Here is a 16995-nt window from a genome sequence, read left to right on the forward strand (position 1 = left end):
ATTGTGTGAGCTGATTCCCATGAAAATAACTCCCTTCCCTGCAGAGAGAGCGGCCTGGCACTGTAGCTTCCCAGGAAGTCTATCAAAACTGCTTTGCCTTGGTTTGCGTACCTTCACTATGTGCAACGTTGCTATTAAACTAGTGGTAGACTTCAGTACAGGCTTGCACACTGACAGATTTGAAGCAACAAGCTCTGTAAAGCCATTTTTAGTGTTTTTACCCATGCATTTGTATGGCCACATGGAGCCTCCTCCTGAAATGTTTGCATCTGTGGAGCAGCCTTCCCATTCTGCAGATGACAGGCTGGGAGCATGTTTCCTTCTTGATGCCATGTGGAAAATCAGTGTCATATAGTTACGTGTCACCAAACTAGTGAATGCCATGGCTGCGTCCAGGATTGGGAAGTATCATTGTGGGAGACTGGCTTCAGTGGAATTATCTGATGTTCTGGTTAGCTGATTCATTACTGGCTTTCTCAAAAGCCCATAATGTCCCCTGGTCGTTTTCTTCCATAATTAACCTGTTTTTCTTGGTCCTTAAATAATGAAAACAGTTTCTTCTGCTTAGAAAAGATGCACAGACTGTTATGCTCTGTGGGCTCCTATCAGGATTTGTTCCCTTGGATTGTGCTTGTGTCTTAGTAAGAGTCCGGAATGCTTGGGGATTCAGGGATTGTGTTTATTCATTTTCAGAAAAAGATTTTGGTCCCTTCGCTGACAGTTTGTCTTCAGCTTGCCGCCTTTTGAAATCATCTGCAAGTTCTGCGCTGACAATCCGTCAATCTGTCATACGAGACAAGGAATGAGTGACGTTACTTGTTTCAACATATCATAACTGTTATGCTTGCTCCCTCAAGCCCTGTAAAGTCTTGTTATGTCAGGGTGTGTGGGAGAGGGTTGTATATATTTTCGTTGTTGGGGGATCTCCTTTTGGGTCCTTTATCTTTTACATCTCAGGCCTTGGAGGTATTTTGGTTCTTCCCAAAATGTGCTGTTTTGAAGAAATGCCACTTGTGCTCAGCTGGCTAAAGCCTTTGCTGCTGAAGCAATGGGATTTGTCTGATGCAGCTAAGCAAGCTTCTTGGGGCAGAGACTGTACATGCGAGAGGCCTGAATGCAGGCTGGAAGCTGTTGGAATACAGATGGTAGAATAGTGGGCAGGATGAATGCCATACAGAAGACTTAGACAGAAGTTATGGGCTTGATACAGGAATTACTAATTCAGTTTTTTCAGCCAATGTTTTGCAGAAGGTTAAACTGTAATTACAAAGCCTTTCACCTTCCCTCTCTCCCCCCTGCCTCTCTCTCACACACACCCAAAATCATCTCTTCCCTTTACCTTTTTCATTCTTCTTTCTCCTTAGTCCGCAGAAAGTACATTCCTGCAGAATTCCTGGCATAAAGATGGAGACTGATAATACTGGCGTGTAATACTGAAGTAGGAGCTGAAGCTACAGCTGTTTCATAGTTTCCAGCACAGGGCTTTTGCAGTGTGGCTGATGGAAGATTCCTGGGTGAAGCCTTGCAAGGGCAACGTGTCCTCTTGCTACACCAAAGTCTAGTTGTGTGCCTGAGTGCCCAGTATGGAGAAGGCAGCAGTTATAGAGGCTGAGCACTTGTGTAGCGAGTCCAGAACTAGGAACCAGGATTCCGAGCTTCGCTTCTTAGCTCAGTAACCAATTCATTGCGGAGCCTTTTGCAAATCATATAGGCCTAATCCTGCACATATAGCAGCCCCCAGAAAGTCCTTTCAGTTTTTCATTGGGGACATAGGATCAGCTTCTTAACTGCTGTTTTTCTTTCACTCAGTAGGACTGGGGGAATGAAAATCAACATCTTTATGCAGAAAGTGTGATAATTTTTTGAAGTTTGTGAAGCAGTAATGTGGGCATCACTGCGTGACATGTGTGACTTGGCATCCATAAAGGGGATTGATTGATTGCTGTTATCAGTTGGGTCTTTGGAGCATGGGATTTTTGGCCTCTCTCATCAGAATACAATTTTACATGATTATAGAGGATAATGCTGGAAATGCCTCTGCACTGGGCTTGCCACATGTCCAGATGGCAAGGTCAATGTAGCTTGGACCTTGCTCAATTGCTCTGTATGCCAGGATAAGTGCTGCTGCTTCTTTCTCTCTTTCTGCTACTGGCTCAGCTAGAAATTGAGGAGTTCTGTGGCTGTCAGTAAATTCAGAGAGTTGGAGATTAATACCTACAGCGAACTCTGCTTTTTTTGGCCTTAAATTAATTTCCCACCCTTTTGCAAAGGTGAATGGGAATGCTTGTTTTTGTATGGTACTTTTGCTTTAAGATAATCTGAGCTGCAATCTTAAAATGAAATGGAGTTAAGAACATTCTGAGCTAGGAGTTAATTTCTAGAGTATCTTGTAAGGTAAAAGGGTACAACAAAAAGGATACTATAATGTGCAAAACCCTTACCTTTACATTTGGCTGTGCTGTATTTTGTAGCATGTGCAGTTCTGGTATCTGCCGAGTGCAGCATCTTGCTCTGCTGGTTTGTGTGAGGCTTTATTTTCCTGGTACAGGGACAGAGGTAGATTAATCTACAGACCTGTCGGCAAAAATCTGTTAGCAGGCTTTTCAGTGGGGGATCAGCCTAAAAAAAACACAGTTTGATTTTTTTTATGTCAGTTGAGTTTTTGATAACTGTTAGAGAAAGTATGGTCTCTTTGTAAACTTAGTTCTGAAAACAGAGCGCCTGGTAGTGGACTTTCTTGTTTCTTTTAGGAAATGTTTCTTAGTGCAGTGACACTTCATGCTCTTGCCTGTGAAGGGGCAGGTCTGTCCTAGTGCTTACATATATTTGACTAACAGGGCTTTAAAGTGCGCAGGCCTTGCTGAATAAATTATTTAGGTAAAGTAAGAGGCAGAGGAGCAGAATTATTACCTCCCATGCCCCTCATGCTGGGGCAGCATCCTCCCTTCCTCTCCCCCCAGTGAATGAAAATACTGTCCTGACTTGTACAGCAAGCCATTTCTGGGAGCCAGGGGGGCAATGGTACAAAAAGCACTGGTAGCCCATAGTCAGAAGCTTGAAGATGACTTTTGGTTTGTTGGGAGCTACATGCCTGTACCTCTAAATACACATATAAATCTGTTGGTGTCTCTCCAGCTTTACAGTTTATCTAATGGTCTCTGACTGCATATGAGGCAATGGACTGGAGCTGCCACCAATGCTGGTGACTCGTGGTCCTCATGGTGTGTCCCTGGGTGGAGCTCCTGCTAGTGCCCATGGCCCACCCAAATAATACTAATGTTATATATTTAATATATATTAATAATGTTATATAAAAAATACTGCTCCTGGCAGTCACCTTGGTTTGGAGCCGTTGTGCGGGCAGCAGGCTTCTGTTCTTTAATAAGGTTCCCCTTATTTTGTTCTAATGCTTTTCCAAATGTATTTTCTCATCCTCAAGGTATAGGAGTCTTTTGCTTTCCTGTCCTGCTCTCTCTCCATCTGTCAATTGGTAGGTCCCTCCTGCTTTGAAGGGGAAGGCTCTGGGAGCCTGTTTGCTGCTGTTCTGCCTGAGGGCACCAGTAGCTCCTGTGGGTAAAGCGTGGGACATTTTGGGGTAAGTTGGCTGGCTTGCTTGTCTCAAGAGGACTTGGACGTGGAGGTGAGCTTCCAGTTTTCTTCCCCCCTCCTTTGTAGAGAGGGTGGCAGCCCTGAGTGCTTCTCACCCCAGAAAAGCAGGAGGGCTTGTCCCCAACAAAATGGGCATGAGAAAAAGGGCTAGGAAAAAAGATTTTGCCCTGCTTCTCCAAGTACTGCACTAGACAAGCACCTTAAGATGCACTCAAATGTAGCCCAGCGTTGACTAAGTTGTGCACTTGATGCTTTTAGTATTTTGACTAAAGCCTGCCCAAAAACGAACGGAGGCTCCTGGGTTCCTTTGTACACTGATAATTTTTTTCCATTATTTTTGCTGTGTTTTCAGCCATAAAGCAGTATTTTATTTTTTTTATGTTCATTTCCTTTTGCTGACACTAGAGCATCATATGATTTAGGGCTTTGTTTTCAGGCTTGATATGAAGGCTAATTACTTCCTTCTTGCATCCTCTCAGTAAGAAAACATGGGACTTAATCTTTCACAAAAGAGAAAAGTGAGGAAAAATTTTTAAGTGCATGGAAGTCTTTGGTAAGACCCTGGATTTGAATTTATTTTTCGCAGCGTAATGACAACAAAACATTAGGAGATAAGGTCCAAACTCCATAGCTTTATCTGTGTGGGGACAGTTTTCTGTTCAGTTTGTCCTCTCTGGGTCTAATTATGCAGTTACAATTCAGCCTGTGGCTGAGTACTTTTAGTAATTAGGGGTACACTGTGGATATTTATTGTTTATATAAAAGTCAGGATGTATTTGTCTTGTTTCAGCCCTGTGACTTGCTTTGATTATCCATAGTCTTCTAGGTAATTAAGCTGTATATTTTCTCCCTGTCTCCTTCGTATTTTCTCTTGCCTTAATTTGACAAGAGAGGGAGAAACTACAGCAGGAAACTTGGGAGCATTAGTAAATTGTGTGAGAAAGTGTGTGACTGTTTTACAGAGATGCCAACGTAAGGGCAACCTGCTGTCTGGGCAGTTTGGGAAGAAAAAGGTTATTGCTTCCTCATCAAGTGTTACTTTAATACAACCAAGGGAACATCAACTCTTGGGGATCGCTCGTGTAACACAGGACTGACAAAGCTGACAGGAATCATATTTCACTTCTGATCAAAGTAGTTGTTGTTAAACTTTCATCTAAAATTTCTGTTAATGGACTAGCCAGCAATGACTGAAGGCACGCGTTAGAAAATGCAGTAGTCCACAGTGCGGAGTAAATACCAGGTAGTTTGGGGATGTCTCTCTGAAAGCAATGGCCTTAATAGGAAGGTGTGCTTTTATAAAAACTTGGTTTATATTAGATGGGTTGTTTTTTCTGCAGGGTCAGCATGCATGGTTCCCAATATCCCTGGTTCATCGGGCTGCCTTAGGGCATACCTAACTTAAAGCGCATGAGTCACTCCATTTAAAATTTATTAGCTAGGTATGCGATTAAGTAACTTGATAAACTGGGAATGCGAGTTGTAAGTAGGGATTGGGGGGCTGTTCCCCAACTCTCTTGTCTGGCCATAACCCCTTCTGTGGTAGTGTAATTGCAAGATGTGTTTGCTTCCAAGATTTACTAACAAACTTTTTCGAAGTTTGGCAGAAGAAAAGTCAAGTGATTCTTTTGAAGACAGGCTTGTGGGAGTCAAAGGTGATAAAACCAGAAAACCTCTTTTAAAAGCAACTCAGTTCTGTAGAGTGTCATTAAGAATAACTTTTTGTCCATGGCTGTCTGAACCATTTTAAGCATTTGATATACAGAGATTACAATTCCTTAAATGCTTTACAGAGATACTAACTTTCTGTAAGTGCTTATGATATTCCTCAAGACTTTTTCAACAAGATACATAAAGGAAATATTAAAAAATAATAAAATCAGTAATACTGTCTGCCTGCAAGCTTTGTAGCAAGGGAGTTTTTACAACCTGCTCATGCCTGTGGCTATTTTCAGTGTTGGATTCTAGAGTTTGAAAAAATGCAAGGTAGATGGTTTTAAACATTTTCGCTCAGATCAACTATACATATGTCATCAAAACAATAGAATTAATTCTAAAATCTTGACTTTTTTTTAATAAAAACAGAGCTATTCTTATTTATGTTCTAGTCTGATCCTCTTTGGTTACGCATGCATCATGTTTACCTTTCTTTTTCTGTTCAAGTGCCTAAAATACATATCCTTGAGCTTCATATGATTCGTTTTTATAACCTGGATTTTTAAGAAAAGCTCATATCACGAGATCAGTGACAGTAAAACAGATCAGCAATGCTGAATTTTATTCCAAGTGGAATCCCAAATAGTGTCATATATGCTTGACAGTTGAAAGTTGGAAAGCTAAAGAAAAGATACAGAAATTACTTTTTTTTTTTAAAGCTTGATAAGCGTCTAACTGTATCTTCAGCTGAAGAATAGGTTCAGATCTGACAAAGTGATTGAGCCTGTTTTGAGCCTGTATAGGGCTTCTCAGATGACTCTCAGCCAAGGTTTTGGGTTTGGGTTGTACTTCTGAAGAGCAAGTCTGTACACATATTCCCAGTAAAGGGCAGCTTTGTTCAACATTGCCTCTTGGCACAGTTCTAACAGCTGATACTGACTTCACAAATATAATTGTATAGCGTCAATTGTGTTGGAGACATTTAAATGTAGACTTGTGCTTCGGGATCTGGATGGGAAACTCTTCTGGTTTAATGTTTAGCCATCTTTTGCCATCCGGTGAACATTCAGGTTGTAAAAGCTGGTTTGTTCTTTTAAGCAGAAGAAGGGTGGAATAAGTAGAAAAAAACAGCAGAGCACAACGTGGACAAGTGCTGATGGCATCTGTTCGAACAGGCAGAGACTTGCCAGAGGACAAATGGAAAGAATGTGATGTAGTGGGCTTGTTGGAGTTGCTTCTCCAGGTTGCTACGGTAAAGGATCTTTTTTTGATTATTGCTGTGTGGAATATGAGCATAAAAGATGTGCAGAAAGCTGACCCTGCTGGCTGGGCTCTTCTGGCTTCTGCTTGGTCGCGTCTAGCCTGGGTATGCAAGGTGAGTGCTGCACAGTAGCCAGGCAGAATCGGAGAGAACACTACTCAGAGACCTCTCATAGCTGGCCAGCTATTTTAGGAGTGGTGTTACCACAAACTCTGAATAGAAATAGCTTGTCAAAGGACCAGCAGCATTTCATTAAGAGTGGTTAAGCCACAGAACACCTGCATGAGGTAGGTGTGGGCTGGACATTCCATTTTCAGCATCGACATACCCAGATATCCAAAAACCCCAGGAGGCGGGGCGCCAAGAAATAGGAAGACTGGCTTTAAAAGGTGAGTTTTATTTAAAAGTATTCAATGTGTTTGTTTCTCTGATTAGTATCCAGGCTTTCAGTTTAGATTTGTCTACAAACAAGCCTGAATCTATTTATTTATTTTTATGTTTGGTCATACATAATCACATTATTCAAGGTGGAGATTTGGCGAAAAGATACCTGCTTTCTTAACCACGTTGCAATGAATGCAACTGCCCAGTATTATGCAGGAGACTAAAAGAGTGGAGTGGTTTGCTCCAAAGCTGCAGTACCTCAGCAGTTCCCAGCCTCTCTAGGTTTATGGTGATCATTCATCTGAATGTGATCCCATGCCTTTGCAGAAGAAAGTTCTCCGTTGTCTCAAGCTGCATCCCACCCTCTTCCCCACTGCCCAGAAGACCTTGGTGTAAACTCTGGGTGTGCATATGTTTCTAAAGAAAACTGATATGGAGGCTTTGGATACCAGAGAAGGGTTGATTAATTGACTTTGAGATAGGCATAATGAACATGTGGCTCTCATGTGATAGAGGTTTAAACTGAATACTCATGGCTGTATAAATGATAGTGCTCGGAAGACTTATGTGACGTCGGAACATGAAGAGTTTTTATTTCTTGTCTCAAGCCAAGTGTTGACAAAGCCTGGAATTTCCTGCATGGGAGGCTGCAGGGATGTGACTTCTTGGTATGTGATCAATGTGTTGAGCAAAAATTAGATTCAGTAACAAAGGGCATCTATTGGAAACTCTTCCTTGGACGAACAGTGCCAGACCCTGGTTGATGAGCAGAACGAACTAAAACAAAGAAGTAAATGAAGGAGAAAGTAGGTTCCTTTTTCCTCTTTTGCCTTTGAAGTAGCCATCCTTGCAAGTTTTGAGACTGTGCAGTTGAAGGATAATAACTGCTCCCATTGTATTGGCTGGTGCTTGAATGGATAAATGACTGCACACCTTTGGATTACGAAAGATCAACAGTGCTCTCAGCAAGTAACTTCCATGAAATCCCTGTTTGAAGAGCTCCCAGGCTGAGCCTTGCAGATAAACTTTAAGCGCGGTGGACAGAGCTGCCCAGTGCTCAGCTTCTGTAAGTGCCACGTGCTGGGCTGGCTCCTCTGTGCTTTTGGCCAGCACCAGGATCTTGGCCAGCCAGTGGGCATGTGCATGCGTGATACTTGCAGTTTTTTTTTCAGGGGGCCTTTGGAGCTGCTGAGGAACCTTCTCCCTTCTGTAACACTTACTTTCTTCTTCCTGACCCTGATCTTCACATTTCCTTCTTCCAGGAGGTTTCATACTGCAGTCACAGGAGGCTTGTTGTGCCTCAGCATAGGGAGAGACATAATTTGCATCTCTTTGTAGCAGAGTGACTGATCTTTTCACCATGCCTTCCTCCTCCAAGCTGCGGTGCCGCTGTTACAGCGCTACGAAGCTTGTGTTCACTCAGTGTTTGCCAGGGGATGTATGAGGAAATAGTGAACGGGGAAAAAATAGAACCTAAGAGCTGCTGGAGTCACAGTGGTACTGAGATAAAATAAGCCATGTTATCTAACTTAATACTTTGGGGTGGGAGGGGCAGAATGTGGGCCATCGTTGTGTGCCGGTAGTGTTTGATCATTCATGAGGCTTTACTTCATGGCCAAGTATTACTTGAACAGACCCCCTGTGGCCAGCTAAAGCACAGAGCGTATCTCAGCGTGAAGGCAGCTGATGGATGGCTGCGCGGCCAGGGCAGGCAGGATGGTTGGTTGATGAAGGCATTTTGTTTTGCAGTTGTTTTCCTTGTGACAGGCATTTATTTTAAAGTCACACTCAATCCTTCTGGCAGCTTCTGTGTCACATCTGAGACTTGTTGACTGGCCAGTGCATAGGACCTGAATCTTCTCCCTTGGGCTTGTTTGGTTCCTGTTACAGGTGGGAAGCTCAAGACCCTGACCCAGTACGACTATAGGTCCCATGTTTTCCACGTGAGATGCCTAGCTGAAACACAGTTTGGGTATCAGAATGGCTCCCTGTCACAATTTCACACCCTGCAGGAGAGATTTAAGATGCATTGGAATTTTTATTATGTTATTTGTGAGCATATAAGCCAAATATTTCTTCTTTCCCACATCCTGCACTAAACAAACTTCTTGTTGGTCTGTCTAAGGCAGCTTTGTGGTGATGCCAGGGACTGAAAGTCCTTGTTTTCTGACATCATATATTAAAAAAATTCTGCATAGGTACAGAGAACAGCTCTCTTCTCTCAAAAATGGACTGTTGTGTATGTGCCCTCTTAGCAGTCAAACCCTATGCAATGAAGCAGTGGCCCTGTAGCAAAGAACTGGGCTATTTACTGAATTGTTACAGTGTTTAATCAGCTTTCTATTTTGATGAGTATCTCATTGACTTGTAAGATATCTTCTTTCAAGACACTTGCACTTGTGTTTTTTTGTTGTACTGCTCTCAAATGTGGTAAGGAACTTCACAGACCTGCATTGGGAGAGATGGTCCCAGCCCTAAGGTGCTTACACAGATCACCGAGACCTGTCTTAGCATGCCATTTTTGACGAGGAGATAAATGTAATTCGGAAAGGCAATTTCCAAGAAAGTCTCATTTCCCAGAAAGTGTATTTGGAATATTTTTATAACATGGGCAGATTTTGAGGAAAATTTGTTATTCCTCAAGCTTTTTCTGAGTTTTCACTTGTTAGCTTATGCAAACAGGCCAGTTCAGACAGAGGAATAAAATCACCATTGCCCTTTACTTTGCTGACCTGAGCTACAAAAGGAGCTTAAAGAGCATTTTCACGTGCAATAATTTTCTTGATGTTCATGTCTCAAGTAAGCTAAGCCCTCAGTTCCTGACACAGGCACTTTTGACTTCCTGGGCTTGTTTGAAAGGCTCCACTTTGGGCCCAGGCACCACTGTGGGTGCAGGCGGGTACATGCACCCAGTGAGTCAGGGCAGCGGAGCCATGTTCTGCTCTTCGGTAGCTTCCCAGTCTGCTCCTCCGGCAGCACAAGTTTGCAGTTGGAAAAAACTGCAGATAAACAGCTAGCAGTGGTTAAATCCAGCAAAACTGCAGGATAGACACTGCCAAGTGAGCTTAAACAGAGCCTAACTTCTGTTTTGTTCTTGCTGCTAAAGCAATACAGACAGTTTCCTACCAAAGCCCTTGCCAGGGCATACTGCATACATAGATGCATCAAGCAAATCCCCTAAGTTTTAGGTGTTGTCAGTCATGGAAGTCTGTTTTCAGCATTTGGAAGGCTTTCTTACAGCTCAGGGTGGTGGCTGGGATGAGGAGTGAGGTTAACGCAGGCATGTCCTTCCCCATCCTGCGGCCCTGTGGTGATCGCTCTGCACTTGCAGCGTCATCCTCTGCTGCCTGGCTCCATCCCGAGTGGGGGGTGTTACTCTCATGAGCTCATATTTGGGGTCAAGGGTGGTCTTTACAAGCAGAAAGCCCTGAGAAGTTCCCTCAAGCATCGCTGCAGCGGAAGAGGGCTGGGGCTGAGGGAAAGGTGGCTGGCCCCCATCCCTGCCTCGAGTGGGTCAGGTCTCTGCTGCCAGGGGATCTGGCCTGAGGCTCTACCGCTGGGTCTGGGAATCAGTGTGTTCAGCCTTTACTGTGATGCCTATGCTGGTTTTTGGGGGCGGGTGTGGGAAATTTGTCAGTTCTTTTCTTTTTCTCCACATTGTCAGATCAGAAGAGCTTTCACACCTGCAAACCTTTCACAAAAGGACAGTTTTTAATCAATAAACTTAGCCATCTCTCCTCTCCAAAATACTTTTTGGTCGAGGAATTTCCTGCCTGCTGTAGTTTCATTGAAAGGGCTTTAAAAGGCTTGATGTCAGCGTGAGCCCTTACTCGTCGAGTCTGCGGTCAGGCAGCCCGTCTGCCGAAACTGGAGAATCAGGTGGGAAACTGTCTTGTTACCCACTGGAGCTAATCGATTAATTAGCAGGGGATGAAGTGCACCAAACAATCTGTTATGCCAGATGGATACTTCAGTGTTAATTCATGTTCTCAAAATAACTGGACATAGATATGCTCGGCACTGTGGCCTAGATCCTGCTTTTGTTGCATTCAGCGGTGAAAATGTTGGCTTTAGTAATCCAAGTGCATATTTCTTCAGGAAAAATGTATTTTGGCATCAAACGGTAACAGTAAAAATCAAATGATTAAAAGCTGTCCAGAGCAATGGACTTTACCTTCTTAAAGAGGCATACATTAGTGCAAAAACTGAAGTTTTGCTTTTGTCTCCCTAGAGCATTCCTATTATCTGAATGCCAAGAAATGAGTAATTTGGGTTTTCTTTTTGCTTTTTTGTTCTTTTAAATAACTTTTGATGTGTTTCCCTAAGGAAGTCTGAACTAAAGCATAGTGCTGGAAAAGTTAAGATGTACGTTGCTTTCTCTTTGAAGGCACCATGAAGGAGACCAAAAGAAAAAAGCAATTAAGTTAAAAAAGTCATGGTGGTGGCTTATTCTGCCACACTTATTTTTAAATGAAGGAGGCTTGCTGCAAATTTCCTTCCATATTTTTCTTCCATTCTTTCTTTTGTATTTTTTTTCCCTCCAGCTTTTCATAGCCAAAAGTTGGTGTGCCAAACATTCATTTCTTATGAACTGACTGTTGGAGAACCGCAGAAATCACTGACAATCTGTGGTCAGACTTCAGTGGGAAACTGGAGGCTTTTACTGCTCGCTGGAGGAAGAACGTGGCCCAACACCTCTGTGACACTGGGAATGACTGCAAGTTAGAGTTTAGAGGAGCTCTGTGTCGTATCAATAGTTCATCCATGTTTTGTAAAAGCCAGTAGATTTGTTCTGTCACGCTTGTGCAAGGAGCCAGATATCTACTTAGGGTATTATTTGTAAAGCTGGAGAAAAGACAGGCCCTGGAGGAGGGAAGAAATTTGGGGTTTTTCTGTTTGTTTGTTGTTTTTTTTTTTTTAATTGAAATTCAAAATATTGGTGATGCATCTTACCAGTTTTTGACACTGAAAAAAAATCTCTATCATGACCTTTACCTGTGTCCAGATGCTTTTTGATAGTTATTTACAGGCTAAATTGTGTGATTAAAAAACCAGTTCAAATCACTCTTCTTTTTGCTCCATTAGTATGCTTTAAAGTATTATTTAGTATGCACAGAGTGATATCACAAACTTTGGTTCTGTTTTCAGTGTTTAACCAAAACACTGAATTACTTTTACCTTTGTGATACTGTTAGGATTATTTCTAATTAAGTCAAGTGTTTTAACGTGCTCTAATTTGTTTTTCAGCAAATGTGTCTAACACTTGATAGAGAGGGGCTGTTTCTGGGAACAAGACGTGCTCCATCTTGCCTCATTTACCTGAGAGTTGGGTAAATACTCCTTGAGGACCTGGGAAGGAGAGGTTATTGATGAATCACCTCCTATTATAGCCATGTACAGATCCCAGAATACTTGTGTGTGGACTGCAGGGAGAAGGCAACATGTACAGGTTAAATGCTCTGATACTGAGTTGTGCTGTAGGAGCAGCTTATTCCCTCAATAAACAGTGCAGAAAGAGGCTGAATCTGAGCAAGTCATTAGCTCAACTCATTCTTAGTCCCTGATGTACTTTCAGCCTACTTTTAAGGTTATACTCAAGCCTGAATATATATTTCCCTGAAAAAACATGCCATAAATAATAAACTATTTCTTCACCAAAACAACATTGCACAAGCAGTTCCCTACTTCTTAAGGCAACCGACGAACTTGTGAGGGGTCAAACCTACTGCGGAACAACCTGTACCTGGCTCTTTCTGCCAGGCTTGTGAAGTCTGGCATGGCACAGAAGACTGACTGGGCCATACGGTGACCGAGTCCCCTAAATGGGGTAATGTTCCAGCGTAAGGATGTCAGAGCAGAGAAACGGGACTTGGCCCTTTCATAACCAATCATTTTATGAAGAGTGCATGTGACCCCGTAGCGTGGGGAGGAATCATAAGTTTTGTTAGAAAAATGCAGCTTTAGGGGACTTTAAGGGGGGATCCGTGAGTCTCTACATGGTCTTGGCCTGAGTGTAGAAGATGGGGTAAAACTGTCTGTGGAGAGGCTTAATCCAAGGAGGTTTGAAGGTGCTGGAAAAAAGATGCTACGCAGCAATGGACAGAAGTGTGGCAAAATCTGGGAAACCGAGACTGGATGTGTTAACCTAATCTGTGCCTTTGCAATGGGATTTCCTTCCCCTTCAGAGTGAGAGTTAGGATTTGCAGAGAGCATGAAGGTCTAGGGCAGAGCTGAGCCATAGCAAGGCACCTTGGTACCGAGTCTTCACTCTTTCTTCATTACTCCCAAAAAACAGAGTTGGCTTTAGATTAATCCGACCCCCCTGTCTCCTGCTTGCTGCAGGGTTCTCCTTTTCTCCTCTCCTTGTTCCTTTTGGCTTTTAATCTGTGTCCCAGTCTGATGGCAGTAAGGTATAGGGCTGAGATGTGCCTACCATTCTTGCATCCCGTGCATCGCTAGAGACCAAGTGAGCATTGCTAAAATGGAGGTGGTGTGTGATGATGGGGTTTCTAAAATGGATGCCCTCAATTGTCTAGTTTACAAGCAACATTTCAGGGGAGGAGGAAAAGGGATAGGAATCTGCTGTGAACAAGAATTTGCCATGTTGCTCTGCTCCCATTTTGGTTGCAAGTAGGAATTTTACCCTTATTTACTTAAGCTGCATTCAGGTACCCCTGAATATGACTCCTCTCCCTCTGTGTCAGCCAAAGGTATTTAAGCAGAGTACACAACTAGGTGGTATCTTAATTTTATGCTTGGTAGCTTCCAAAAACTCAGAAGAGGCTAAGGAAAGTTTGTGTTTGTTGTTTGTTTTGAAGGGCAGGGTGAAGGGTAGATGAGAGATGTTGACCTTGTAAGTAATATTTAGAGAGGTAGGGTTAGAATTCATGTTTATAGCTACTCAATGCCAACTTGCTCAATAAAAACCCTGTTAGGTTTCCAAGAGTATCAGGAAACCCAAGGTAGTGTTGGGAGAGGGAAGGGAAGCCAGCTGCTTTTTATAGATCAGGTTGCAAGAAAACTTGGGTTACTGTGCAGTTGTATTTATTACTGGGGGACAGTGGGGTGGTGTTAAGTGCAAGCAGACAGATGCATCGCAGATGGTAGCTGGAAGTCTCTTTTAGTATGCAGACTAAATGAATGAGTGGCAGCTAGATCATTTTAAGAAATGATCACTTCCCTTTGCTATGGTGTTACATTCTCCGTCTTCCAGCCCAAGCAGTTTATGGCAGGAAGCGCTTACTTCTAGTAATGCTTAATGCGCAAAGCTTTAAAACAGTGTGTAGCCATCTGATCTGCTGCAATGCAAGACCTGCGAGCTGTTTACGGGGAAAGCTGTCTGTGTCCTTAGGATCACAGAATAGTTTATGGTGCCCCTATCAGGGTATATTAGAGTGCAACTTTTGGAAGTGCACCAATAAATACAAATACTCTATTTGAGCCATAATCACTGCACTGTAGCAACACTGCTTAAATGTGTAACAACACATCTGGGGGGGGAGCACAGAATTACACAGTTCATTCACTACACAGGTAGGAAAAATTGCTCTCCTTGTGTGTCTCCTCTATGGCTCAGCTGGGATTTATTGTCATAACTAAATAATTTTATACCAACAAGTAGCCATTTTCTGCCATTGTAACTTTACATACTGGTTTGGAGGTGGAAAGGCAGCCCTGACATCCCTGTGACTGTGTCTTGCCTGTGTTTCCTTCCAGCACAGCAGGCAGAGTCCCCGGCATGGTCTGGAGCGCTGCATCCCCTCTGCTCCCAGTGGCAGCCTCCGTGGCTGCTCTCCAAGACCTGCCCATCGGCAGAAAGTGAGAAACTTCTAGTTTCTCCTGGGATGGGAACTTTGTCTCCTGTTATCTCCCCATTTTCTTCATTTTTCCTTCCCCAATAGTACGTGTCCTTAGTGGAAACAAATCTGTGAGGGTTTGGAGGTGTCTCTGCAGCCTTCCTGGAGGGAGCAGCCTGCTTGGCACAAGGAGCATGTCAGGACTGAATAGAGACATAGTTGGTGCTGGCAGGAGTTGGACTTTGTCCTTGGGCTACAAACAGGGACTTGCAAGTGCTTCTGTAGGCTGCAAAGGGAGGCCTTGGGTTAGTCTTTGAGCTGGGACTTGGGCTCTGCTGTTCAGTTTCAGTACTGCCACTGGAGCTGCTTCACAGGTTTCAAGAGCAACAGCCCACCTTTGGGCAGCAAAACCATTCTTGAAGCCAAGTATTGGCATTTCTGGCCTTAATTTCTCTGTCTCCTTTCCCTATCTGCAAAGCAGGATGAATGGTCTTCTATCTTCACCCTTTCCTGCTGTGTCTGTCTAGATAAGGTGCTAGCGGTACAGTCATAGCTTTGTATAGGGGACGTGCGGGACACATCTCCCATTTTGCCAGGTTGTCATCCTCCAGCGCAGCCTTAGGGCATCAACAGCGAGCCAAGAATGCAGCTGACTTCAGGACCGGGTGCTCGCAGTGCTGCTGTTGTTGCCTGGTTGGTTAGATTTGTTTGTGTGTTTTCCCCTTCTTTCTAATTATGCTGATATTTACTACTCAACAGCTGTAGTCTGGGAAGGAAAGTGGTGAGTGACAGCTCTGCAGCTGACAAACTGCCTTGTGCCTTGGCTGCTTGTCAGCAAAGGGCCGTTGCCGGCTGGGGTAGAGCTGTGCAGCAGTTGACCAAAAGGTTGTTTGGAGTTACCCACTAGGTAGCCCTCTAAAAGTATTCCTAAAAAAAAAAAAACCAACCAAAAAACCCAACGAATTTTCCTGGTTTCTGTGGCAGGAACTACCTGGCAAATGACTGAGAATTTGTCAGAAGGGCTTATCTGAGGAATGGGATCTGCTGTAGTGAAAAGCTCCCCCGAAATGAACAGGTTTTGGGGTAGATTATACTATCCTGACTCCTGCTCCTGGATCGCCTGTTGTGTCAGTCTGTGTTTCATTGTTTTCCCACATCTGTTTCTGAGGATTTCTGGATGTGCTGGTTTCACAGCACCCTTCCTGCTACGTGTCCAGTCTGGGGGAGCATCTGGAAACGTTTCTTACCCAGAGTCGTCCATCCCCTGAAGCCCAGCTCCAGTGTGATACTGGCACTAAAAGGGGCCTGGATTGAGTGATGAAACGGTCTCTTGGACCTTAAACTATAAATTTCAGAGTTCACTTAATGATTTGCCACTCTTCTGATTCTGCAGTAAAGCCTGTTTTATCTTTTAAAGCAGATCCATGCTCTCATGACTCTGTTTTCAGGGGTCACTGTCCTAATTCAGGAGCTCTTAAATTTGCTTGATAGCTGTTTCCAATTTCCATTTCCAGTAGTGGGCGTGCAGAGGCATGGCAGGAGCATTACACTCTCCATGGAGCAGATACGGGAGTGAAGTGGTGGGATGCCTGAGCTGAGCACAGACATGGCATCTAGATTAATGTTAAACTTGGCTCTGATCTGGGCTCTGGAAGTTGGTTTTACCTGCTTCCATGTGTGAAGATGAAAGTGATGAAGTTAATGACAATTTACACCTGTTTGCTTCAGGGAGATGTGAAGATCTGTTTGTAAAATACGTTTGCAGACGATGCATGTCCTGAATTGTGAAGTATCGGGCAGTAATGTGAAATAGGCTGTCGAGAAGCCCGGTGAGTGATGCCGGATGCTGCATCGTTCTGTATGGCTGTTTGAGGTGTCGGCCTTCAGAGCCCCATTTTTCCCTGGCAGCGTTAGGCACGAATTATCCCCTGCTCTGGTGATTGCAGGCTCTTTGCCAACATAGAGCTTTGTACCGAAATCTTTGGGCCGGCATACAGTAATTGGTTGTTTTTTAACTTCTTCCCTTCCTTTAAACAGGACTTCAAATGCTACGGCTTTGCTGCAGGGGCATAATTACATAAGCCATAGAAATGTACTTCAGTGACCAGTCAAATGACTTTGTTTTTGCCAGTACTTTAAGCTTGCTGTTTATTAAGCTGTTGAAGGAATATAATTGAAATTCATTGGGGAGTTTAATTTTATCAAGCCCACTATAACTGCATGCTTTTGCTTTGTGTCTGTGTGCATTTGGGTTTGCCTATAAAAGCCTTGTTTGCTTTCATTAAGGAA

At 43.5% G+C, this 16995-nt stretch overlaps 1 protein-coding gene across 1 annotated transcript in view; it reads left to right on the forward strand.

The window, feature by feature from the left end:
• The first annotated feature begins 3018 nt into the window (after positions 1-3018).
• Positions 3019-16995, forward strand: part of GATSL2 (GATS protein-like 2) — a 105156-nt gene continuing 91179 nt past the window's right edge. Inside the window, exons 1-2 of the mRNA XM_009319304.1 lie at positions 3019-3071; positions 6844-6915. Of these exons, the coding sequence (XP_009317579.1) occupies positions 3019-3071; positions 6844-6915 (125 nt within the window). The remainder of the gene's footprint in view (positions 3072-6843; positions 6916-16995) is intronic.

Source organism: Pygoscelis adeliae, unplaced genomic scaffold (genome assembly GCF_000699105.1).
Source record: "Pygoscelis adeliae isolate BGI_AS28 unplaced genomic scaffold, ASM69910v1 Scaffold282, whole genome shotgun sequence".
In the NCBI taxonomy this organism is placed as follows: Eukaryota; Metazoa; Chordata; class Aves; order Sphenisciformes; family Spheniscidae; genus Pygoscelis; species Pygoscelis adeliae.